This window comes from Podarcis pityusensis, assembly GCF_964106645.2.
Source record: "Podarcis pityusensis genome assembly, chromosome: 16".
NCBI lineage: Eukaryota > Metazoa > Chordata > Lepidosauria > Squamata > Lacertidae > Podarcis > Podarcis pityusensis.
Genome location: NC_138041.1, coordinates 33,852,244 through 33,876,739, shown reverse-complemented (window position 1 = coordinate 33,876,739; position 24,496 = coordinate 33,852,244). Strand labels below are relative to the sequence as shown.

General features: G+C 47.1%; 1 protein-coding gene across 2 annotated transcripts in view; it reads left to right on the top strand.

The window, feature by feature from the left end:
* Positions 1-2,145: 2,145 nt before the first annotated feature.
* MMP17 (matrix metallopeptidase 17) overlaps positions 2,146-24,496 on the top strand; it is a 288,088-nt gene continuing 265,737 nt past the window's right edge. The window contains exon 1 of one of the 2 annotated variants that reach the window (XR_013980392.1): positions 2,146-3,169. Coding sequence is in view for 1 of the 2 variants with exons in the window: in XM_080985166.1 (XP_080841292.1) it covers positions 3,038-3,169 (132 nt within the window). In the remaining variant the exon portion in view is untranslated. The remainder of the gene's footprint in view (positions 3,170-24,496) is intronic. The other variant, XM_080985166.1, reaches the window with a different exon arrangement.

Genomic DNA, 24,496 nt, shown 5'->3' with positions numbered 1-24,496 from the left:
CCTCCAGAACAAATTAAATTCTTAACCTGAGGTACCACTATACTGCAATGCATTATATGTGGGGCTGCCTCTGAAGACAGTTTGGAAGCTTCAACCAGTGCAGAATTCCGTGGCCAGGGCAAGATGGTTTTTTGGCCAAACTGCAGGAACTGCCAATTAGTTTCTGGGCCCAATTCAAAGTGCTAGCATTGCCCTTTAAAGCCTTAAAAGGCTCCAGACTGCAATACCTCAAGGACTGTCTCACCCCATATAAATCAACCTGAATCCTGCGATAGCCATCTGAAGCCCTTCTTCATGTCCCTCCTCCATGAGAAGCATGGAGACCATCAACACGATAACAGGCCTTTTCTGTAGTGGCCCCGTTTGTGGAATGTTCTCTCCAGAGAGGCTTGCCTGGCACCTTCATCTTTAAGCACCAAGCAAAAACATTTCTTTTCAAACAGGCCTTTGGCTAATTAAACAACTGTTTTTATTGAAGGATTTTCATAGACAAGGGTACTTCTATCTCTGCAGGGGTGCATTCTGTTCATTAATATGTTATGTATTTTTGTAAACTGCCCCGTGATCCTTGGATGAAGGGTGGTAAAGAAATTTAAAGAATGAATGAATGACTGGAGTTGCTTTGAGTCTAAAGTTATTATATCATTACTTAGGAATGTTCTGCAATGTTACTAATCTTATATATACCATGCTTAACATTTTTGTGTGCGTTGTTGGTTTCACTCTGCTCGTTTCCCAATCTATCAAATGTGTATTCTTTATTTTAGGGGTCTGTGAGCCAAGTTGAACCACTTGAAATACAAAACTAATGAGATCCCTGCTGGATTAGACCAAATGTGATCCAGCATCTTGATTTTCACAGTGGCCAATCAGATGCCCACAAGTAGGGCATGCAGGTAATAGCCCCTGCAATGTGTTGCCATCTGACAAGTGTTTGTTAGTGGCTTATTGTGTGTGTCAACTCAATGGAGCTTACTCTTAAGTAAGTGGTGTTATGATGGCAGCCTTCCAGCTTCTGAGCATAGAGGATCCACACAACCAATAACAAATAAAATACTAAATTGACTGAACCCTTAATCTACCAGGTTCCACTCCTGGACATGCAAACGTAGGCATTGGCTCCACCCCTTGGCCAATCAAAATTTCCTCTCTGGGTATATTTAAAACCCATATTGGCAACCCTTGCAAAGTTAAATGGCACTTAGAATACCTAAGCATAGAACTGCATATCTCCCTTCGCTGAAAACCTCATTCTCACCTAGGAATATGAACCCAGTCCTATGCAGTTGGCCCTGTAGTAAGTTTAATGAGGGTGGCATCTTATCCTCACAACAGGTAGTGAGGTAGGTTAGGCTGAGAGATGAGTGCTGGCCCAAGGTTACCCAGGGAGCTTCAAGGCTGGTCTCTTAAGTCCTAGTCTAACACTCTAACCATTTCACCTCACTGGCTCTATATATGTTTGTAATCTCACCCAAGGAACAAAGATGTTCTTGGCACTTAAATAAGGGGACAATAGGCTTCTATATCACACAGTTTGAGAAGGTGCAGTACAACCCTTAACAGGAGGCTCAACAAATCATTCTGGGAGTGGAAAGTGTGAAGAATACAGGAACCTGAACCAAATCCACACACACACACAAGCAAAAATGGACATGAAATACGCTGAGGATGGGCAAATTCTTCTCACAGCGTGGCTTCCTTTTAAGCAAATATAGGTGCGATGGCGCTGTGAGTATCGCACCTTTGGGTTAAATGCTAACCCCCAGGCGCTTGGAAATGGTTGATAAGAAAAATGGAGGACAGCGGAGGAAGGGAGGGGGACTCATGGCACAGCCAGGGATTGGCCCGAGGACTGATCCTGGCACCTCGACAGCCTAAACCAGCCGCGTTGGGAAGCAGTCCAAGGTGCCCGAAGCCTCGCTCGCGGAAACTGCAGCAGCGGCCCCAATGCTCTCCCAGAAGAGACGCGCGCGCCGCCAGATTCCGCGCGCCCCTTTCTTCGGAGGTCGACCGTCCCTCTTAATTCCACGGAGCTCTCCAAAAAAGTGCGCGTCGGATCTCAGCCCCGCGAGCCCCTGGAGGCGGAGAGCGAACCTCCGTGAGAACGGGGGTGGGGGTGGGTGCCTTACCCCCAAGGAAACGTGGATTCGGGTCTTAGCCAATGGCTGCTTCTGGAAGAGGAGGAAAAGGAGGCGCTGGTGGCGGTGGCGGCAGCAGCAGCACACCACCGCCTCGGTTTCTCGCTGCCCACCGAGGGAGCGTTTTCCCGAGACTGAGCCGGCCCCTCCTCTTTCCCCTTAGCGCCGCCCTCCTTCGCCTCTCGCCGCCTCCTCAGCCGAAGGACTTCCCCGGCTGGAGCTGTGCCGCCTTCAGAGACGAGCGAGAGCGGAGCGGCGGCGGTTCCTCGACGTGGTTTGCTCGCCGGTGTTCGCGCGGCTTGGAGAGGATGGCGCGTAGCGCAATCCGGAGCTGGATTTTATTCTATTACTCTTTTTAGAAGAGAAGAGGGAAGGGGCGGGCGCGGTGAAAGGGACCCACTGCCAACAGGTTTTCTCTGTTTTCTTGCGGTCCGAGAAGCCAGGGCTCCGTCGCTTTGGCTTGCATCTCCCGCTCGCTTCCCCGAAGGCGCGCGGCTGCGCTGCAAAGGGAGCCCGGCGCGCGTAAAAAAGTTGGAGCGTTTGGCTGCCTTTTTCTTTTACACCTTCGGATCTGTCCTTTATTTTCATTTTCAAATCCTCCCCTCTCGCCCTCGCCTCCCTGCACTCTCCCGCCAGGAAAGCGAACCGGAGAGCAAGGACGTACTATGTCCTCCCCACTGCTTGCCTCTTGACGCCCGAGGTGGCGGGCTGGCGGCGGCGTGGCCAACAGCAGCTCCCGCAGCAGCGGCGGCGCTACCCGGAGGCCGCGGAGCTCGGATGTCGCCGCCCGCCTCTCTCCCGCTTCGGTTCGGCGGTGCTGGACGCCCTCTGCCCCCTTCCTCTGAGGAGCCTCGGCAGCTGCAGGAGGCGGCGGTGGCGGCGGACTAAGCGCAGGAGGGATGCTGTGGAGCGGGGCCCCCCGGCAGAGTGCTTTCCCGCAGGAGATGTTTCTGATGCTCGCCTTCTGCCTGGCTTCGCGGCGGACCCTGGCAGCGCCCACTCCGACCGCTGAGGACATCACGCTGGGAGTTGTGAGTTGGCACCTGGCGGGCTCTTCGTGGGGTTTTCTGCCCGGGGAGGGAAAGGAAGGGGGGGCATCCGAAGAAACAGCGCGAGAGAGTCGTACGCCAAGCAGCTGAAAAGGGCTGTCCATGGCTGCAAGGATGAAGTTGGCGGCTGTTTTTTGGGGGGGTGTATTCTCTTTATTTAATCTCCCGCCCCATTCTGATCATCACGGGAAGCCAAAGGTCCCCCCGCCTCACCCGCGAACCCCATTCCCAGCGCCGCTTGTGTTGGGCGTGTGCGGAGCTTGCTGCGCGCTCTGGGGTATCTGCGGGCGCACGATCAAACAAGGGCTCCTCCTATTTCCTGGGGGGGGGGTGCGCAGGTTTTTGTGGTGTGTGTGTATGTTTGAGGTGCCGCGGGATGGAGCTGGTCACCAGCGGTAAAAAGAGGGGGAGAGGTGGCGTGAGCAGGGAGACAGGTTATTGCTTGCCAGCGCGGCGCGGGTTACTCGAGAGGAGACGACGCAGCTCTCCAAAGAGCGTTCTCCTTTTGTGTGTGCGTGTGTATGCGCGCGTGTTTGTTTTGGATTGCAGCCATCCTCTGGTCTGATTCCTCGGAAGTAAGTCTCAGTGTTCCTTCAACGGGGACTTTACTCCCGGGAAAGGGCGCAGGGATCGGCCGCTTTTGCAGCGCAGTCTCTTGTCTGAAGTAAGTCCCGCTGTTTTTAGAGGAAGGATGGGGGCTCACCGCTAATAAATGTGGGTGTACGGTTGCGGTCTGAGTCAGCCGCTTGGTGGTGGCGGCGGCGGCCAGAAAGTGGGAAAGCACTGCAGTTGGTAGTGGTGCCCACCAGTTTCCTCAGGCTTTTAAATCCCTTGCCTTGTGGGGTGCGGGTGGGGCGTGTTTAGGAAAGCAATGGTCTTGCTGCCACTTCTAGTCCTTTGCTGATTTAGTAACCTGTTGGTCTGCTGTGAAAAGGCAAAGAGGAAATATCTCTGTCTGTGGTTAATACTAATGGTTAAAAAATTAATGCCATTATTATCGTTATTTGTCTCTGTGTGGTTCTTTCCTCCTTCACTGTATGGTAGGCGTTAGGCAAAGATGATTCTGGTTATTGGTTTTTCCATCAAAGACGTCAAGAAGGCTCCCCCTCAACCAACTGGTGCCCTGGAATCAATCCATCCTTATTTGGGCATTTGTTGGAATCTCTTCCCTAACCCGGGTCTGTATATGTGCAGCAGAAGCTATTGAGCCTATTGGTGATGGCTGGTTATCTCCCTTGCTGGCCTAGCTCACTGGCCAACAACTGGTGGGTCGCAGCCTGATCCAACATACAATGGGTCTCCAAATGCGTGTCTGGGTTCAAAGTGGGCCCTAGGTCTGAGAAAGTTGGAGTTACCTGGCCTAGATAGTTGCCACCTTACTGCTAGCGGCATCCTCCAGAGATGCAAAGCAGGGCTGCCCTGTACCTTATAAAATGACCAAGTTTATAGAAGTTGCTCTATTGCACTCATGGCCATTTTAGGGGACAGAACTGCAGTTTGCCACAGGCTCTGCCCGCCCCCCATGGATGATGACCGTGCTCTGTAATAAACTCGGTCGCCTAGCTGTAAGAACCTTGTTGTCTGTGAGAGCCTTGTTTATCCAAGTAGCTATTGAATTTCAGGGCAGTTGAGGTGGAAAATCCCAAAGTGAGAGGCAATCATATTGAAGTATGAGATAGTGAGCATGAAACTTTCCAAAGCCAGTTTGATTGATGTTTCAGAACTGAGCAAAAACTTTCATTCCGTCTTTGTGGAAACGTCTGGCCGACTCAGAGGAACTGGATAATAATGGTCATGGTTTGGCCAACTCTGATCTGGTGGAGAGAAGACTTGAGTTGAATGTTGAGCTCTATATATCGTAGAGGGAGAAATGCAAGCCATGCAAGTCAAACACTGAGTTGAACTGAAACCTTCATGAGTGTGTGCAGGAACTAAGCCTGGTGTACAAAGATGGAATTTGCACCCATTGCTCTGACCACTTTTGCTTCTGGCCTTGCCCAACACTGACCTGGTGCTCTCAGAAGTTTGTCTAGAAGGGAAAGTGTCCCTCAGGTGGAAAATGGTCCCCCATCACTGCTATAGATCTATGAAATAAATAAACTCAGGAAGTGAGTCATAAACCAAGATGCTTCTGGTTTGATAATTGCCTCTGATGGATGCACCTGGTGGCTTTAACCAAGATAAATTTGTGGGACTGGGAGAAACTCTCACTTAAGTGGTGTTAACAAATCCTGAGACAATGGGTGTAAAACCTCTTGATCACTCAGGTGGTATAGCTGTGCTCCATATCTGATTTTAATAATAATAGTAGTAGTAGTAGTAATACAAAAGCCAGCAGCTAGAGTGTTTCAGGGCCTGGTTACCAGGCAACTCTCCCTATGTTCCGAACGGGTAGAAGTGTTTCTTATTTCTGCCCATATGCTCCTAGGAAGGCAACCCAGAAATCACAGTAGTTAAGATATGAAAAGTTATGGGACATGATGTGGATTTGCTAGGGATCACCTTTAACTGAGACCCCATCTCCAGTAAACATTTAAGCAGTATCGTACTACTTTGAGCAGTGATTGCTCCCCGCCCTCTTGCTGCCAAAGCATCCTGGGAACTGTCCTTTGGGAAGATCCTAAGAGTTGTTAGGAGACCCCTATCATCCTCACTGAGCTACAATTTCCACGGAAGAGGGATTAGCTAATAAACCTGATCTCCCAAGTCCTAATCTGATACTCTACACGCAACATCACATTGACTTGCTGGCTCTAAGTGCGCATGCTTTGAATCTCTGTTGGAATTCCTATGGATTATTCTATCCCCCCACCCCGTCTTTCCCTCCTAGATGTGTGGGTGCCAAGAGACTTCACCTGACATGAGATTTGATGTACTTTTCGACAACCTTCTTATGTAACTAGCATGTTACCTAGTTAACTTTTAGCTGGTGGTTTGCATTGCCGGGCAAGCTACGCTTGACCTTAAATTTGATTTAGCAACTAAACCTGTAGAGGGTTTTACAGAGGGTCCGTTCCAGGTTCAATCTTAAGCGCCTCCAGGTAGGGCTGGGGAAAACCCCTGCCTGAAACTTTGTGAAGCCTCTGGCAGTCAGTGCAGACAATACTGAGCTCAAGGGGCCAATGATCTGACTCATTATAAGGCAGCTCCCTCCAATGTATGGTTTTTCTTCTGCCCCCCCGAAAGCAAATGCAAACTTCAGAAGAGGTATTTTTCTCAGGATCGCAACAGGGAAAGAAAGGGTTAAACTCCCTCTCCATGCCTCCTCTCATCTTAATTATCAGCTGCCCCCCAGGAGATGCAATTTGCATGTAAAAACAACCAGTCTCTGCACCATAGTTGCAAAGATGCATTTAGTGTCAAGTCTAGTTTGCCCCGCCATTTATTGCTCTGTTCCTCCAGTGCGAAGCTTTTTTTTATGTATCGCTTGATTGTGTCTTCAATATTGTTTTACTTTGCTGGTGGTTGTCCTGGGATTTAATTTTATTTTGTAAACTGAAAGACGGCAGGCACATGATTATCTTTTTTTTTGAAACGAAATAGATTGAATTTCATCTTCTGTCAGAGACAGGGTTTAAATGGTGTATTGTGGAGAGGAATGACTTGGGCTTGCTTTCAGATTTAAAGGGCCCCTCCCATGGGCGTGCATGGGGGGTGTCCTGGGCGTGCCAGGCACTCCCCTTTTTTAAATCCAGGGAAGCAGGCAGAAATGCAGGCAGAATGAAAAAGACTGGTTTTAATTTCGAATGGATCTGCAGCTTTTGCCTGGCGGTGGGGTGACTGGTTCCAGCAGCAGCAGCAGTATGGAAGGAAGGGGGACTCCCTGCTCTGCAGGCAGAAGCTGCAGATCCATCCCAGCCTTTTTCTTCTGCCTGCGCCTGTCTCTGTCTCATAGCTCTGTCTTCATCCAAGCTTTGCTCTCATTTTTTTGTGCTGAGAGATCTTGTGGAGGCTGCTGTTTTGGCATGCAAGCAACAAGGAGCCAGCCCACCCACGTCCCTCCAGATCTGCCCTCTGGTTTGCTTGGCACTGGTCTTTTTCTCTGCAGGAAAAATATCCTGTTTGGGCTTCTTGACCACTTCCATGGTCAAGAATTCCTAATGGAATGTGCTGAGCACACCAGTGGCTCTTCCAAATTGCAGAGTGGTCATCATGATTTGCTTGCAGGGAACCTATGCAGAGGTTAAACTATGCCCAGTCTTTATTGAGCTTCCGTTCTGATTTGTTGGCAGGGAGGTTATATAACAGTGCTCATTCATCCTGGTTTGCTTGTGTGGGGTTTATTGGTCTTACTGTTTATCGTTCATCCCATGCTTTTCAGCATGTTCCCCCCATTACTTTCCTATCCACAAAAACAGTGGTGAATTTGTTGTGCTGGGTTGACAGAGCACTTTAATCCACTTCAATTGTGCAAATCTAAATTCCCAGTGTTTACCCGATTCCCTCCAGCAATATACTGGCTGTCTGGAAGCAACAAAAAATTTGTCCAGTAGCACCTTAGAGACCAACTAAGTTCGTTCCTTGTATGAGCTTTCGTGTACATGCACACTTCTACCAAGAACAAACTTAGTTGGTCTCTAAGGTGCTACTGGACAATTTTATTATTTTATTTTTATATTTCTACTGCATCAGACCAACACCTGACTCTGGAAGCAACAGTCTATCTTTGCCTACATTTCTGGTATGGAGCACCTCACCTGCTTATACTGTTTGTGTGGGACATTCTGCAAATGGGATGACATGAACAACTCCACTAGAGGTGTTGGGTTTGTTCATGGGTAGTTTTTAAAGTAGCCCTTTTCTTCTTTTTAAAGAAAGAAAGAATGAATCAATGAGGTGTGTCTTTTTATATTGGGAAATCGCTGGGAGTAGATGGGTCTGGGACTCACTGAAGAATCGCATTAAGAATCTATTCAGTGATCCAACCACTCAGGCAGTTCACTGTTCTGAGAGGACCGTACCACCTCCAAGTTCAGGTAGAGGGGAATTCTTGTTTGGCGTCTTCCCCCATGGGAAGGCCTGCCTGCCTGACTCTTTTCCTGCAGCCACTTCCTTGACATGTAAGCTTTCCGTAATAGAAGGAAGTGCCATCAAACTCCACCTTTCACATTTTGAAGTGGTACAGTCACCTGAGAAGATGCTCAAATCGATTTTGCATCTTTGTAGGAGCCCCAAAAGACCTAATGAAATTGAAGCACTTATTGGGGCAGGAACTGTTACCTTAGCTTGCTGTGTTGTTTTCTCATATCTGCGAAGGGGATAGAGCATGCAATTGCAAGCGTTGGACTAGGAATAAGGCAACCTGACTTTGAATCCTCGCTCAGCCATGAAACTCACACTAGCCTGGTTTGCACGTAGTGCTGAATCCTGGTTAATGCTCACCATGGTTAATAGACCATGGTTAAAGCAGAGGCATATCTGACAGACAATCCTTTAAACCTTGGTTTATCACCTCACAGAACATGCCTTAGCCATAGTTAAGAAGCTGGTCTGGATTTGCACATAATGCTAAGCAACAGTTAATATTAACCTTGCATGCAGAAGGTCCCACATCCAACCCCCAGCATCTCCAGATAGGGCTGGGAGAGACCTCTGTTTGAAATCCTGGAAAGCCACTGTCAGTCAGTGCAAGCAATAATGAGCTAGATGAGCCAGTGGTCTGACTCTGTATAAGGCAGGTTCCTCTGTTCCTGAGAGAGAGGGAGATATCTTTAAAATGGGTGGGAATCAATAGATGTAATAGGTAAGCCCTCTGGAAATGCTGTTTCCTGTCTAATTAGATCATTAAGCTAACAGCTCTATCATCACAGTGGCTGCCTTGGCGTTCAGAGAGACACTCTCAAAACCATGCAGAAAGTCAATCAGCCGCTTCTTCCTCTTAAAACTCAGTAGGGAATACAGTGTTCAGTTTGTGAGCCCCTGGGAAAGGCTGTGCTGATTGCAGGAGAAATCCAGGGCTTCAACTGCACCTTTGACCTCATTTTTTATGTTTTTTATTTATTTCTCAAATGTACACCTTGCTTGTGTGGGGATTCCCAAAGTGGTTTATGCTGTGAAATGAGATTAAAAGGCCACTATAAAATATGACTGCAAATCAAGTAAAAGGGGAACTGGATAAATATAATGTCTTTCAATGGGCTGCAAACTCTCCAGCCTAATCTAATCCAAGTATGATTTATTATCATTAAATAGTTTCATATGGAGGGATACCGTATTTTTCGCTCTATAACACACACCCGACCATAACACGCACGTAGTTTTTAGAGGAGGAAAATCCGTAGGCATGCCACCCGTAGGCATTCCCTCCATAACACGCACAGACATTTCCCCTTACTTTTTAGGAGGAAAAAAGTGAGTGTTATGGTGCAAAAAATACGGTAGTTTTCTGATTTTCTCCCCCAACAGGGTGGGTTTAACTGTCTTCCCTTGGGAGGGTGTTTGGTTGAATGGGATGTCACGTACCAAAAAAACCCCCAGAATATATAAAGGTATATGCAATTTTGCATCGAGCAGAGAGTCTTTTCTTCCCCCTCTTTCATAATATTAGAACTTGTTGGCATCCAGTGAATGCTGGAAGATTCAGGACAGACCAAAAAAGGACTTTTCACACAGTGCCTAGTTAAATTGTGGAATTTGCTCCCCACAAGAGGTAGTTGATGGCCACAAACATGGAGGGCTGTAAACAAAGATTAGGCAAATTCATGGGAAATAAGATTTTTGATGGCTAGTAGCCATGATGGCTATGTTCACACCTCCACTCCGTTGAAGGCAGTATGTCTCTGAAGAGCAGTTGCTGGGAATCACAGGTGGTTTTAGGGATGAGCTGGACACTGCAGAATGCTGACCGGCTGCTGAAGAGTGGGCACCTGGAGAAAGGGGGCGTGGTTGGAGTCTGACTTGGAAGAAGGAATCGGTGATCTTAGGGAGCTTGGAACAGCTGGGAGATCAGGCAGGAGAAGCTTCGGGATTGGAGAGTGAAGAACAGGTGCAGGAAGTGGGAGAGAGAGATCAGGCTGGTGTAAAGTCAAGGGCTTCCATGCCTCCTCTTCTTCCTCCTGCTGCTGCCCACCTCTCTCTCGCTACCAGGGGGGGCAGAAGGTTACACAGAGGCAGAGTCTGTGTCTGCTTTGCCTGCAGCTCAGCTGGGGGAGATGCACAGATTAGGGACAGGGCCTCTCTGTTGCAGCAACAGCCTCCTTAGCTGCCCACCTAGGAGTAGCTGAGAGACGTAAGACTGGTGAACATGCCTCTCCCTAACTTGTAGGCGGTGTGCTTTTGACAATGAAGAGTTAATTCCTTGCTCTGGACATTCTGTACCTGAGGACGCTGTGATAGGTGGAGAGAGTGATGTTGCTTTCAGATTCTGGTTGGCCAGGGTGTGAACAGGATTGTGTCGATCACACAGGGTCCCCGGACGTTTAACGGTCTATTGATCCCTGTGCCACCACTGTGCTCACTTCCCCGCTGCCACCAACCAGTTACTCTCTGGTAAAACACTGAGTCCAGTCAGTTGTTAAAAGTGAACCGAAAAAACCAAGTTATTTTACAAACGTTAACAAGTTTATGGTTTCTCAGATAATATTCCTGTCAGCATCTTAACTTTAGTTTCTTTACTAGCCTATACCTTCCTAATACCTTCTGACTGATTATCTCAACTGTTTGACTGACCCTTCTTAACAAATTCTCTCACTCTCTCCCACCAGACTAGCCCAAACCACAGACTTATCTTCTCTGTCTCTTCTAACTCCAGACTGTCTTCTTCACAACTCTAACTCTCTCTCAAAAAAACCCCTCTGTGCTTAAACCTTATACACAGTTAACTCTGCCCCCTGGGTTCCCACTGGTTAGTCATTTTACAATTAGTTAACACTTTTCCTATGAACCCAGTACGATGTCACACACATTGGAGGGCAAACGCTACGAGGATGTTGGACCAGATGGTCATTGCAGCAATTTTTAAAAAAACAACAACATTTTTTAATCTCCCCTTTTCCTCCAAAGAGTTCAGGGCAGCCCACCAGGTTCCTCTTTCCCTTCACTCCCACTGTTTTCCTCAGCAACGCTGCAAAGTACCGTATTTTTTGCTCTATAGGATGCACCGAACCATAGGACACACCTTGTTTTAGAGGAGGAGAACAAGAAAAAAAAATCTCCCCCTCTCTGCTCAGCACCCCTTCAGTGAAGTGGCAGGAGAAACGGAGCCCCTTCAATTTCTCCTCCCGCTTGGTTGAAGGGGCGCTGCGAAGCTCTCCCTCTCTGCTGAAGCCAGGAGAGTCTTGCTCTCCTGGCTTCAGCAAAAGGAACCTGAAGCCTGCGGAGCGCAGCGGGAACTCGCGCTGCACTCCGAAGGCTTTTCGCGTTGCTTTCGCTGAAGCCTGGAGAGCAAGAGGGGTTGGTGCACACCAACCCCTCTCGCTCTCCAGGCTTCAGCGAAAGCAACGCGAAGCCTCCGGAGCGTGGAGGGAGCGCTCCCTCTGCGCTTCAGAGGCTTCGCGTTGCTATCGCTGAAGCCAAGGAGCCTGCATTCTCTCCATAGGACACACACACATTTCCCCTTAATTTTTGGAGGGGAAAAAGTGTGTCCTATAGAGCGAAAAATACAGTAGATTTGGCTGAGAAAGAGCGCTTACCCAAGGTCACTTGGGAAGCCAAATGACTAAATAAGGATGTGAACCTTCTCTTGTGTGTCTGTAGTCCACAGAAGGCCTCTAGCTCAGTAGTAGAGCATCTGCTTTGCATGCAGAAGATCCCAAGTTCAATCCCTGGCCTCTCTAGGTAGGGCCAGGAAAGAATGCTGCCTAGAATCCTGGACAGCTGCTGCCAGTCAGTGCAGACAATGCTGAGCACAGATGGACCAACTACCGGACTCTGCAGAAGGCAGCTTCCTATGTTTCCATCCACTGCACCACAGTGACTTTCAGCTGAAGCCATAAATCCATTGGGTCATCTCGACTGGGTGGGAACGAGGCTGCCGATGAACGGGAGAACAAAGAAGTCTTTGTTTTGGCAGAGGTCTCAGCAGTGATGAGTGGAAAATACAAGACAGTTACTGAAGTGGCTTGTTTGCAGCAAGTGTGTTTGCGAATCTCTGCGTAGAGAGGCAGCGCTCTCTCTCGAAGACATCCTGTTTTGGAATCCACGCAAATAAACCCCAAGGCTGCTGAAGCGTTACCCCCATCATATTTGAAAGTCAGGAAGCATGAAACGACAGCGATAGAGAATTGTGCTAACCTTTGGAGGAATATTATGTCTCCAAGTACTTTCTGCAGTAAATACAATGTGAATAGAGCTCTTGCACTTTAGAATGATGGCTCTCACACCCCCTCCTCTCCACTGAAAATTGCAGCTAAGATGCCATTCTGCATGATTAGAAGAAAAAGAGCAAGAGAATCGAAGCTTGCAGGAGAGTTATAGACTCTTCCTGTGCCGTGTCAGACTGGGGTGAAGCATTCCAATGATGTTAGCTAGATTAAAACTTGGGGATCGCCTCCGTTCCCTTCCCCCTAACTGAATTTTAATTTGATGGCACGACTTCCTAATAAGCTGCCCAAAGAAACGTGAAAGCTGATGGATGGCTCGCATTGTCATTCTCCCGCTTTGCCTTCTGAATCCAGGTTGCTTTGCAGTCTGCTATATTCCTCAGTAGGCAGTCTAGCCAAGGGAGCAAAAACAAAATGGTTAGTTGGAGCCTGCCTCGAATGCGAAGAGATCATGCTGGTGCTTAGCACCCATCCCTCCCTCTCCTCTCCTCTTCTTCTGAATTCAGGTGGTTCAGCTCAAGGAGGGCCAGATGAATGGCTTTTAGCTCATGGTGATTGGTGCCTATTGAGGCTGGTAGGGTGGGAGCCAGGGAGACCAACCGTAGAGGGAGCCTGAGGCAGAGGCAGACAGAGCCAGCTGATCAACCTAGCAAATCAGCCTTTATTGCTTTTAGCTATTTGAGGTTCAGAGGTGGCATTCTGGAGGGTAACCACTTGGAAAGGGTTGGGATTTTTTAGCCATCATACTTTGCTTGTGGGTGTTCCAGAAAACATCTGCATGATGCTGGATTATGTGGACCATAGGCTCCTCCAGGTGGCTTGTTTATTGAGCATCCATCCTGATTTGCTTCCATGATGGAAGATAGACCATGTCCAGTCTTTGACGAGCATTTGTTCACAGGGAGCATTTGTTCACAGAGTGCTTTAATCTACTTCAGTTGTGCAAACCTACATTTCCAGGTATGCGCCTGGATCTTCCCCACAAAATAATGACAGACAACCCCTTTCTCTAATCCAACTGTGCACCTTTCATGTTTTCCTTGACTCTGATGAAACAAAATAAAAAAATTCCTTCTAGTAGCACCTTATAGACCAACTAAGTTTGTTATTGGTATGAGCTTTCGTGTGCATGCAAATGAAAGCTCATACCAATAACAAACTTAGTTGGTTTCTAAGGTACTACTGGAAGGAATTTTTTTATTTTGTTTTGACTACGGCAGACCAACATGGCTACCTACTTGACTCTGATGGTTAGGAAATAATCTCCATCTAGTATGAAGCCACTACAGTGGTACCTCGGGTTACAGACACTTCAGGTTACAGACTCCGCTAACCCAGAAATAGTACCTTGGGTTAAGAACTTTGCTTCAGGATTAGAACAGAAATCGTGCTCTGGTGGTGCGGCAGCAGGGGAGGCCCCATTAGCTAAAGTGGTGCTTCAGGTTAAGAACAGTTTCAGGTTAAGAACGGACCTCCAGAATGAATTAAGTTCTTAACTCGAGGTACCACTGTATTCCTAGAAGCTGCAGGGCAGAGGGGGCTTACAGGACATGAAAACTGACGCATCAACGTGCCTGTTTTGTGGGCTTTCTGAAAGCATCCGACTGGTTCCAGGGGGAAAGAGGATGTTGGGCTAGACGGCCTTTGGTCTGATCTAAACAGGGCTCTTATGTTCCTAAGTCTCCAGGGCAATTTTATCTGGATGATCATTCTTAACAAAGTCACTTAAACTAATGCAGATGGGGTCCAGAGAGAAAAATCCTGATTCCGATTTACTAAGCAAACTGAACAAAAACAGTGTATAATTTGAAGAGAAAGGGCTTTGTCTTTCTTGTACATAGCTGGGAGACATACATGCAAACTTACAGGGGAAAACTGCCTCAGAACTGCCCCAAACCATTGGAGCACGTGCCAGCTCAGCAAAGATCATCCCATCCTTCCTGGTTGCTAGGCAACACTCCCATTGGTCCCCTTCTTGTCTACTTGACTTTATCATTAGCGGAATCAATGTTAAAGCTGCATACTGAGTGATCCTTGCTGTTGTACTACCAACACTCAGGACCCTACCAGATTTTAATCAGAAGTTAGCGGAGTGGGAGGGAGGGGGAAGTGTGAAACTGTGAGCCAATTTGTTTAATAAGGGGGGAGGACAAGAACATATTTTCAAAAACTGGAGCGATTCTCTCTTTGTTTATTATTTGTCAAAACAATAATTAACACAATGAAGTACCAGCATATGTTTTCTTCCCAGTGTTGTGAAACTTTTTATATTCTCTTATTAGTGTCTGTGTCTTTCATCCTTTAAATGTTTATTTGCTTTTATTTTCTTTGGTCTCCATCATTCTAGCTACAAATCTTTTTTTTTAATTTTCTGTTTTTTTATTTATTCATAAGGAAACTCTTTTTTGTTTTTGTTTTTTTAAACAATAAATTCCAAAGCGGTTTACAACAACGAATTAATGCAATCGTGGTAAAACATGTCAGTGCAATGAAACATCATCAAGACACACAGAAGGCATCAGCCATTAGGGAACAGGCTGGTTCTTAAGAAATGATGGAGACACACCATGACAGAGTGTGCAGTTTACAGGGGTCGGCAGAAAGGTTGGCAGCCCTTGCTGTTGGTGTGAATTTACTATGTGGAAGTTTGTCCTGCACCGACCTTGGAAGTAGTATAGAGCCAGTTAAGCAATCACAATGTTTTTGCCTTTTTGCATTCACTTTGCCAGCTCAATGAAATGGAAGCTAGCGCATCCTGCTTCAAAAGGCACTGGCCCCAAGGAAGGCCAAATTATTTGCTGGAAATGAATTCAAGGAGATAGGAACTCTTTCTGGACTGATTTCAGCAAGCCCACCCAGACCTGTCATGCAGTTACAGTGGTACCTCGGGTTAAGAACTTAATTCGTTCTGGAGGTCCGCTCTTAACCTGAAACACCACTTTAGGTAATGGGGCCTCCTGCCGCTGCCGCGCCACCGGAGCACGATTTCTGTTCTCATCCTGAAGCAATGTTCTTAACTCGAGGTACTATTTCTGAGTTAGCGGAGTCTGTAACCTGAAGCATGTGTAACCTGAAGCGTCTGTAACCCGAGGTACCACTGTACTTATGCTTGTTTTAAAACAGGGGTCAGCAAACTTTTTCAACAGGGGGCCAGTCCACCGTCCCTCAGACCTTGTGGGGGGCCAGACTATATTTTGGAAGGGGGTGGAATGAACGAATTCCTATGCCCCACAAATAACTCAGAGATGCATTTTAAATAAAAGCACACATTCTACTCATGTAAAAACACGCTGATTCCCAGACTGTCCACGGGCTGGGTTTAGAAGGCGATTGGGCCAGATTCGGCCCCCGGGCCTTAGTTTGCCTATCCATGTTTTAAAAGTTCTACTGATTTTTATTTGTGCTTTAATGGTGATCATGATGTGTACATATTCCTTCCTCTTAATAGTTTCACGGGTTTTAGCTGTGTTATCTGTAAATTTGTCATGCACACCACTCTGAAAGCTTTTTGACACAGCGATTTATAGAACTTTCTAAAATGTAAACGTACAATGCCCTGTTTTAGTTTCAACATTTGCCTCCCGTTAAATAGAGGTGTCTGTTGCTGTCACATCTAGTTCAACCCCTGCTAGAGAGAGGCTAGAGCAAAGTTTCTCTTCAAAGTTTCTCTCCCCCCCCCCCCCTCACATTGGGGGGAAAGCCTCAGTCCCTGTTCTGCTCTGAATATCCTCTTTGCTCCAATACCTCCTTTCATTTTGCTTCTCTCCATGCCATCGCCGGCTGCCCTTTGGGCGAATTTAAGTTCTAAGAGGGAATACAAACATTTGTATTCATAACTGGAGGCCACGGGAAAGAATCTTCCTCTGCCAGACTCCTTTTCTCCGATGGCTTTGTCCCAAAGGAGTTGCGCTTGCTAGCTGTCTTTTGTCTGTGCATTTTAGCTGGGCGACAAAGATGGAAGGAGAAGCAGGTGTCTCGCTGAGTCTCTCACCCCCACCGATCCCCAGTGCTGCTTGGCACAACTGCAAAGTTCAGATGTTCGTCCGTGGATGCGATCAAAGACAATTGGGTAGAGAGAGCTCCAGTCTGTGGGAACAGAGTTACTTGGTATTTGCGCAGGCATTCCTTCAGGTTTGGGGGCCGAACTGTGCATTGGATTGAGATTCATCCATCTGTACTGGAACTTCAAGGGGGAGAAAAGAGGGTTGTGTGTGTTTGCTTTTACACAGACGATTGCTGCAGGGAAGCTGGAGAACAGAGGAAACACAGGGAGAGGGCTTTTGCATCTGGCCAAAGGTCCATCAAGTCTACGGGTTGGGAACCTTTCTCAGCTTGAGGGCAGTATTCTCTCCTGGGCAGCTTTCCAGGGGCCACATGTTCCTGGTGGGCAGGGCCAGAGGAAAAAGCAAGTGGAGGAATAAATGTAGATTTTTCCTTTGTACAGGGGGCTGGTTTCTGCACACATTCATGCACCCCTCTCTATCTTATACCCAGGCCAGCAAAAGACATTATCAGAGTCCGAGGACACATTCCAGCCACACAAAGTAGGTGTGGTGGGGGAAAGAGGGTGTGTGGTTTGGGGTGAGTCCCTGGGGCCATATAGAGGGGCTCGGAGGACCATAGGTTACCCACCCCATATCTAGATGAGCAACTTGCAATGGGCTTCTCTTTCTGTTGGTTCCCAGCGACTGGCACTCAAGGCAGATTTGCGTTTGATGCTGGAGGTTCTGCTTGTCTACTGGGAATAATCGGCCTTTGGTAAGCCTACCCTTCATGTTTTTGCCAAGTCCTCTTCCAAAGCCATGTGAACCACCATCACATCTCACAGGAGCAGAGTCCATAAGTTAATGATGTCAAGCTTGGAGAAGTCCTTTCACTGGTCTGGTCTGAATCTGCTCCTTATCCATTTCATTAGTTCACCCCAAGTATCAGCTTTATTAGAGAGGCAGCAAAAATGTCAGGTCTTTCCAGTATAATTCTGCAGTCGTTCCTCCAGTGACTCGCACTCGTCTACAGATAACCCTGCCCTTCAGACCTGTCTATATTAGAAATAAGTAGCACTGTGGACTTGTAAACCTCTAGCCTCTTATCCTGTACGGATCAGCTCCTTCTTTCTAAGCCCAGTTCTCTGTAATATTTCCAGTTCAACAATCTGAATGTGGCATTTATTTCTCTTTGCACCAGTTTCTGGTTGAGGCTGCGGGCCAACTTCTGACACCATGTGTTGCTTGTTGAATCTTGACTCTAGAATTCAGACTTTGCAAAAGCTGCCCCCCTGCCTAACTGATGCTCTACCACTGGTCTGCAGCTCAGTGGTAAGATTGTCTGCCTTGCATGCAGAAGGTCCCAGGTTCAGTCCCTGGCATCCCAGGCGGAGCTGAAAGAGACTTCTGCCTGAAACCCTGGAGAGCTGCTGACTGTCAGTGTGTAGACAGTACACACTAAATGGATTAATGGCTTGACTCAGAAGATGGCAGCTTCCTATGTTGCTAATTCAAATGAAGAGGGCAAGTGCAGTATTTTATTACCTTTCTCACTGATGAAATAGCTGCTTAATAATAATAATAATAATAATCATGAACTCTATATGGAACAAGTCATTATAATTGTTGCTCAAAGGATGCACCCTTTGCACCCAGAATCCAAGTAACCCCCCAGAATCGCAAGCCACCACTACGTTTTTCAAATGTAGAAACATGAATAATTAAAGGTAAAGGGACCTCTGACCATTAGGTCAAGTCATGACCAGCTCTGGGGTTGTGGCGCTCATCTCGCTTTACTGGCCGAGGGAGCCAGCGTACAGCTTCTGGGTCATGTGGCCAGCATGACTAAGCCGCTTCTGGCGAACCAGAGCAGCACACGGAAACGCCGTTTACCTTCCCGCCGGAGCGGTACTTATTTATCTACTTGCACTTTGACATGCTTTTGAACTGCTAGGTTGGCAGGCGCAGGGACCAAGCAACAGGAGCTCACCCTGTCGTGGGAATTCGAACCGCCGACCTTCTGATCGGCAAGTCCTAGGCTCTGTGGTTTAACCCACAGCGCCACCTGCATCCCATGAATAATGTAGCCGGTCTTTAAAATGAGCAGTAATGAGCCCCCCTGTACTCTACCTCCAGCCCTCAGCCTTTGGTGCCACTGGAACTTTTACTGCTTCTCTAAGAAGTGCTGCTGGTCGTTTCCTCCTCCAAGTATGTTTTAAGTGTCACTTGTCAAAATGCAGTCTACGATTTAAGAGCGAGCCTTGGGGCCAAGGTGCGGGGCTGGGTAAATCAGTTTGACAAAACGTTGGCTGGGTTCTTTCTCAAGCAGGCCTGGGATCTGCGGATGCTTTTAAATCCTGTGTTTTAATTTCGGGGGGGGGGAGGGGGGAACAAGGCTCCGTCTCATTAAGATGGCAACTTCGTTTTGAGCTCTGGGAATGGCTGATCTCGGGATGCGCCGATGCAATTCGCTCCTCTCCTGCGTCGCTGTCGCCAGCTTGGCCTTACTGAATTTCTGTGGGTAGTTACGCTAAATTACTCATGATAATGAGACTTTGCTTTCCATGAGCATTCCTGAGAGCCAGCCGGCAAAGCTCTGGAAATGGAAAGTTGCCAGTGTTCTTTTTTATAAAAAAGCATCTCTCTCTTTCTCTAGAAAAGGCCAGATTTACACCAGCCCAAACTCTGGCAGTGTCTGATGGGTAGCTTGTGCTTTGATCCTGAAAGGACGTCATTTGGGCTGCCTACCTTCTATAGAATCCCTGAGTGAGGTTCCCTTCTTTGTCTGTCATGTGAGAAGCCATCTCGATCCATCGTTGATATTTGTTTGGCCAGGGGCGAAACTAGGCTTTATTTCACCCTGGTTAAAGACCCAGTTTGACACCGTTATGGAGAAAATTCCAGGGTGAGAAACTATTCAACAGCCAAGCTCGTCGGGGTGCAAGTCCCCTGTGGATCTATGCAGTCAGTAAAAGAAGGAAGTTCCTGCCAAGTAATTTGGAGCAAAGCAGCAGTCAGTAGACCACGATCTTTATTGTTGCGCAACAGGTCCCCACAGGAGTAAGAACCCCGAGCATGCGGTGATATCCTCTTTTAAAACTTCCCTCTTTCCCCCAGAATACACTTTGAGCAGCATCATTGAGACATCATCACTACATCACTAGCATGTCACAAATGGGGAGGGGTATACAAGGGTTGAGGGACGCTGGTTCATACATTCATCTTTTTGGAGATCCAGGCTATATGGTGGGGAGAGATGGAACAGCTCATCCTTCACATTTGAGAACGTGTATGGTTCAAGTGCAAGCAAGCATGGTTTGCTATATTGTGTCTGCTCACTTATACAGTAGATGTCTGGGTGGTTCATGATATGGGCAGCCCTTGTGATTCTACTGACTGTTCAGTTTCCCATGGCTTAAGCACCATGGCTTACAGTGTGCTGCAGAAATGTAAGTTAATATTTCAACCTATAAGTGAACCAGCTGCCAAATCTCCCCTGGCAGAGTCTTCTGCTTTTCCAACCTAGTTTCAAAACATGCCACTTTCTCAAGATGTATGCTCTCAGCAATCCGATTTGCTGACTTCAATGTCTGGGTTAAGAGTATGTTCTGCTTAGTCCGAAAGAGGCAGCAAAGCCCTGAGAGAATCCAATAATTCCTTTGGTAGCGTCAGCATAAGTGTATTTGCTGCGTCCCCCGCACCTTCTAAACTGTGCACCTGTGCAAGCTCATCAGAAAGTACTGGGACCATCTGTATTCCATGTGCGTCACCGTCATCAAAAATGTCTCCAAGATTGTGTAGCAGGTTCCTGGCAACAAATCCTCTTATTGGCTGATCTGCTGTGATGTCGCCAATATTCCAGACGCTCAGGGAATTAAAGAAAAAAAGGCAGCGGAATATATGCAGTTTGGCTTCTGTGATGGAAGGACAAGTTGTCAGTTTGGCAGGGATATCACTCTGTAAGGAAGCTGAGATGCAAGGAGTCCCTAGGCGGGGCCAGAAGGAAGAGGGCAGTGTGTGTGATAAGCTGGAAACAGCAAACCAAAGCAAGGGGACCAGAGAAAGGCTGATTTAAGCAGCTGACACTTTCCTTACTGGAAATCTCCACTGGAGCTTCACAAGTGTCAGGCTGATGTTACAAGGTGAAAACCCTAAGACCTCCAGGCTATAGAATGGATAGTGGGAGAGAGCTGAATTTCACAGTGATTTGCACCAACTAGCCAAACCTGAGTCGCAGGCTTCTAGTCAGGATTTATTAATTATGCGACAATGCTTCCAACACTTCTGCTGTTATGGATTTGCTGCCTGCTGTGTCATAACTCTGCAAATCTTTTCTGTAGAGCGAGATGGAAAAACTCAACATTGCAAATCACTCCGCGGAAGTACACTAGCCAACAAAAACCCTCTCGCTGTCCAAATTGCTCACCTGTGCCCACATTAGTCACAGATGCCCTAAAAGAGAGAGAGAGAGTGTGTGTGTGTGTGTGTGTGTGTGTGTGTGTGTGTGTGCGTGTGTGTGTGTTGGTGATGCAACTTTTATAATGTTTCACTACCTGGAGGGACCTTATACTCACCCAATGTGAGTGGCTGTTCACATAGTGGGGGGGGCACAGAAGCGGTGTTGTGAGTCTCTTCCTCCTCCACTTCTACAATTGCAAGTAGATTCTGCACTCGCCCATTGCTCCATCCAGGCAAGCAAGGGACATTTACACCAGTGTTCAAGGACACATTCCACTTAGGCAAAGGCAATGGAGCACTGCTGGCAAGGGACATGGCTTAGGGAGCTGGGGCATAGTCTGGAGAGAGTTTCTATGGCTGGATGGAGATGGGTCCGCAGAACCATTGTATCAACACAACCCTCAGCTGTCCTGTTTTGGGGATCCAGTTGCATGAGATTGCGGCTCCCCAAAACACACATTTTTTGGTGCCCATGATCTCATGTGACCTGGTTTTTGGCCTGGACATGTTGGAGGGTGTAGTATTTGATTGTTTGATTATTTGATTGTTGTTAGCCGCCCTGAGCCCAGCTTCAGCTGGGGAGGGCGGGATATAAATAAAATTTATTATTATTATTATATTAGTATCGATATTTGCAAAGCCCAAATTCCAGAAGCACCCCTGCTTCCCAGTCACTGGGAAAGGCAGCAAAGAAGAAACTACCTTGCTTGCAAGAAGCAGAAGTGCATATTGTTTAATAGCAGGGAGCTGGTGGTACCAGAAAACAACTCCATAATCGGGGTAGAATGAGTTTGCATACAAACATTATAAAACATCAATCAAAATCACTTTAAATAGGGAGATTTGGGAGTTTCAGAGGATCTTCAAGTCTGTACATCTGGGAATATGTGTTTAGAGGGAGAGAGCGTTTGTCCCAGATTTTTTTTATTATGAGGATTGCTTGTGATTTCTGGGTCAGAGAATTAAGAGATTTGATGTTTATATTAAAAAGAAAAGAGGGAAAACAAACTGAACCCTCCCCCCCAACTCTTCAGTCCAATAGAAACAAAAGGTTTAGTGCACCAGTGCGGGGGCGAAAAGAGATGGAGATGCCGCTGAGATTTGGATTGCAACGTCCTTGCGTCTGCCTGGTGCTTTAATTTTGCAGAAGGGATCCAGGTGACACGGCAAAGAGGAGACAATGAGGTTCACCAGGAAGAGAGGCCTTCAAGGAAGAGGCTGACGCCTTAAGTCAGGCTTAATGATTGGGTAGGGTATGGCACAATTGCCTGTTTGAAGCACTTGCTTCTAATTGCTTCTCATTCTATCCAACATATGACCACCTGACCGCTTTGGTCGGCCGAAATGCGCACATTCCCAAGTGACACTTTCCACATACCCTTGCCAGGGATCGATCTATCATTGCGGCAACAGCTACAAGTTGGCCCTGCCTATTGACATTCGGCCGGTGCTTTCACTGTCTTGCTTTTGCTACCTTAAAAATAATTATAATAATTAAGCAAGCCTGCCCCCAGGCATAATTTTGATGCGCTATTTTATTTGATAATGTATGTGGTTTCTTAAATAATAAGTTGGTTTTATTTATACTTAGGTAAAGGGACGCAGGTGGTGCTGTGGGTTAAACCACTGAGCCTTGGGCTTGCTGATAGAAAGGTCGGCAGTTCAAATCCCCACGACGGGATGAGCTCCCGTTGTTCGGTCCCTGCTCCTGCCAACCTAGCAGTTCAAAAGCACACCAGTGCAAGTAGATAAATAGGTACCGCTCTGGCAGGAAGGTAAACGGCGTTTCCGTGCACTGCTCTGGTTTCGCCAGAAATGGCTTAGTCATGCGGGCCACATGACCCGGAAAAACTGTCTGTGGAAGCAGACAAACGCCGGCTCCCTCAGCCTTTAAAGCGAGATGAGCGCCACAATCCCAGAGTCGTTTGTGACTGGACTTAATTGTCAGGGGTCCCTTTACCTTAAAGACCTTAACTCATTTTCAACATCTGATTGTATTTAGTGATTTCAATGTATGTTATTCCGGAAGCCACTTAGAGGTTTTGATGATAAAGCAAGTATATACGTCCTGTTAAGCAAATTAATTAATTAAATGGATGCCATGAAAAAACAAGTGTGCAGACCAAATGTTGTTGGTGTGGCTCCCCCTCTGTGCGTGTCTGAGGGTTCTGCGCCAGCTACTTCCTATTGGGTGCAAACATTCTTGGAATCTCAACTTTTTTGGGGGGGAGGGAGGAATAAGGGGGTGAGCAATCCCTTGGTGCCTGGAAGGAACAGGAGCCGCCATGGAGGCTTCCTTGATGCAGCTGCTGAAAACCTTACAGCTGGTGGGGAGAGTCTGTAGATCAAGGAGAGAGCATCTGCTGAATCCCTGGCATCTTCAGATACAACTGGGAAGGAATCCTGTCCTGAAACCCCAGTGAGCTGCTGCCAGCCAGTGTCAAGAATTGATAATAATCAGCTAAATAGTTTGAGGATCTATACAACTTTGTAACATGCAGAAAACAGCATTATTAGAGAAACCAAAGACTGGAACTGAGGGAAGTCGGGGGGTGGGGGGGGGGTTTGTGGGGGGGGGAGGGAGGAAAAATGGGAGGGGGAAAACAAGGATGGTATGTTTTTGGATAATATGTCTTGTTATAATTTTGAATAAAAAAAAATTCTGAGGTAGATGGACCAAGGATCTCTCTCAGTATGAGGTGGTGTTCTGCCTGCCAGGGGGTGAATCATGGCAGGATCCCCTTCTGTTTCCCCAGTACAGTCTTAGGGTGGTGGGGAGGAATATGCCCACCCTGGGGCTAGCAATCTTATTTGCCCCTCCAGTCTTGGAAAGATTGTAGGGTGGGTATGGGATGGTATTGCATCGCTTGCATTTTGTCTTTTATTGTAATTGATGTGTGATTTAATCCCTGCAAGCTGCTCAGTGAACTTTAGTTATAGGGCAACCTATAAATTGTATGTATGTGTCAGTAAGTTTCCCATGGGGTAGCTTGCAGTCCTACAAAGATGTGCAAATCTGGTTTGCTCAATGGAAGTGGAGTGTGTGTGTGTGTGTGTGTGTGTGAGAGAGAGAGAGAGAGAGAGAGAGAGAGAGAGAGAGAGAATAAATGCGCACATTTGCCATGAGCCTTGGCAGCTTCTCTACACCACTTCCATGGCCTCCACAAAACCAAACAAAGATGCTTTGGGGTGAAATATGGGTGATACACTCCAACATCATCTGAAAGTACAGCAGAAAAGAAAAAGGAAAAAGAAAGAAGACCAGAAGCAAAATGCAAAATAGTTCTTCAGCTGATTGCACCTTCTGAAAACCCACAACCTACAAATCATTCTTAAAGTAGGTGCTTGCCTTTTTAAAAAAAAAACACAAAAAATCAGATAGGCAATAATTGTTCTTTTCTGGCAGTCATTCTTTCCAGAAGGCAAAAAAGTTAACTGCATCCTGCTTTATTTCGTCTACCAAACGGTTCTATTCCGCCCCTCAAACTCGCAGTTTGCTTTTCAGGTTGTCTTTAACTGCTTTCTTTTAGCATCACCACTCAAGGTGGACTTGTAAAAATAAAATAAAATGAAGCCAAAAGACGGGAAAGCGATGGATTACGAGCATC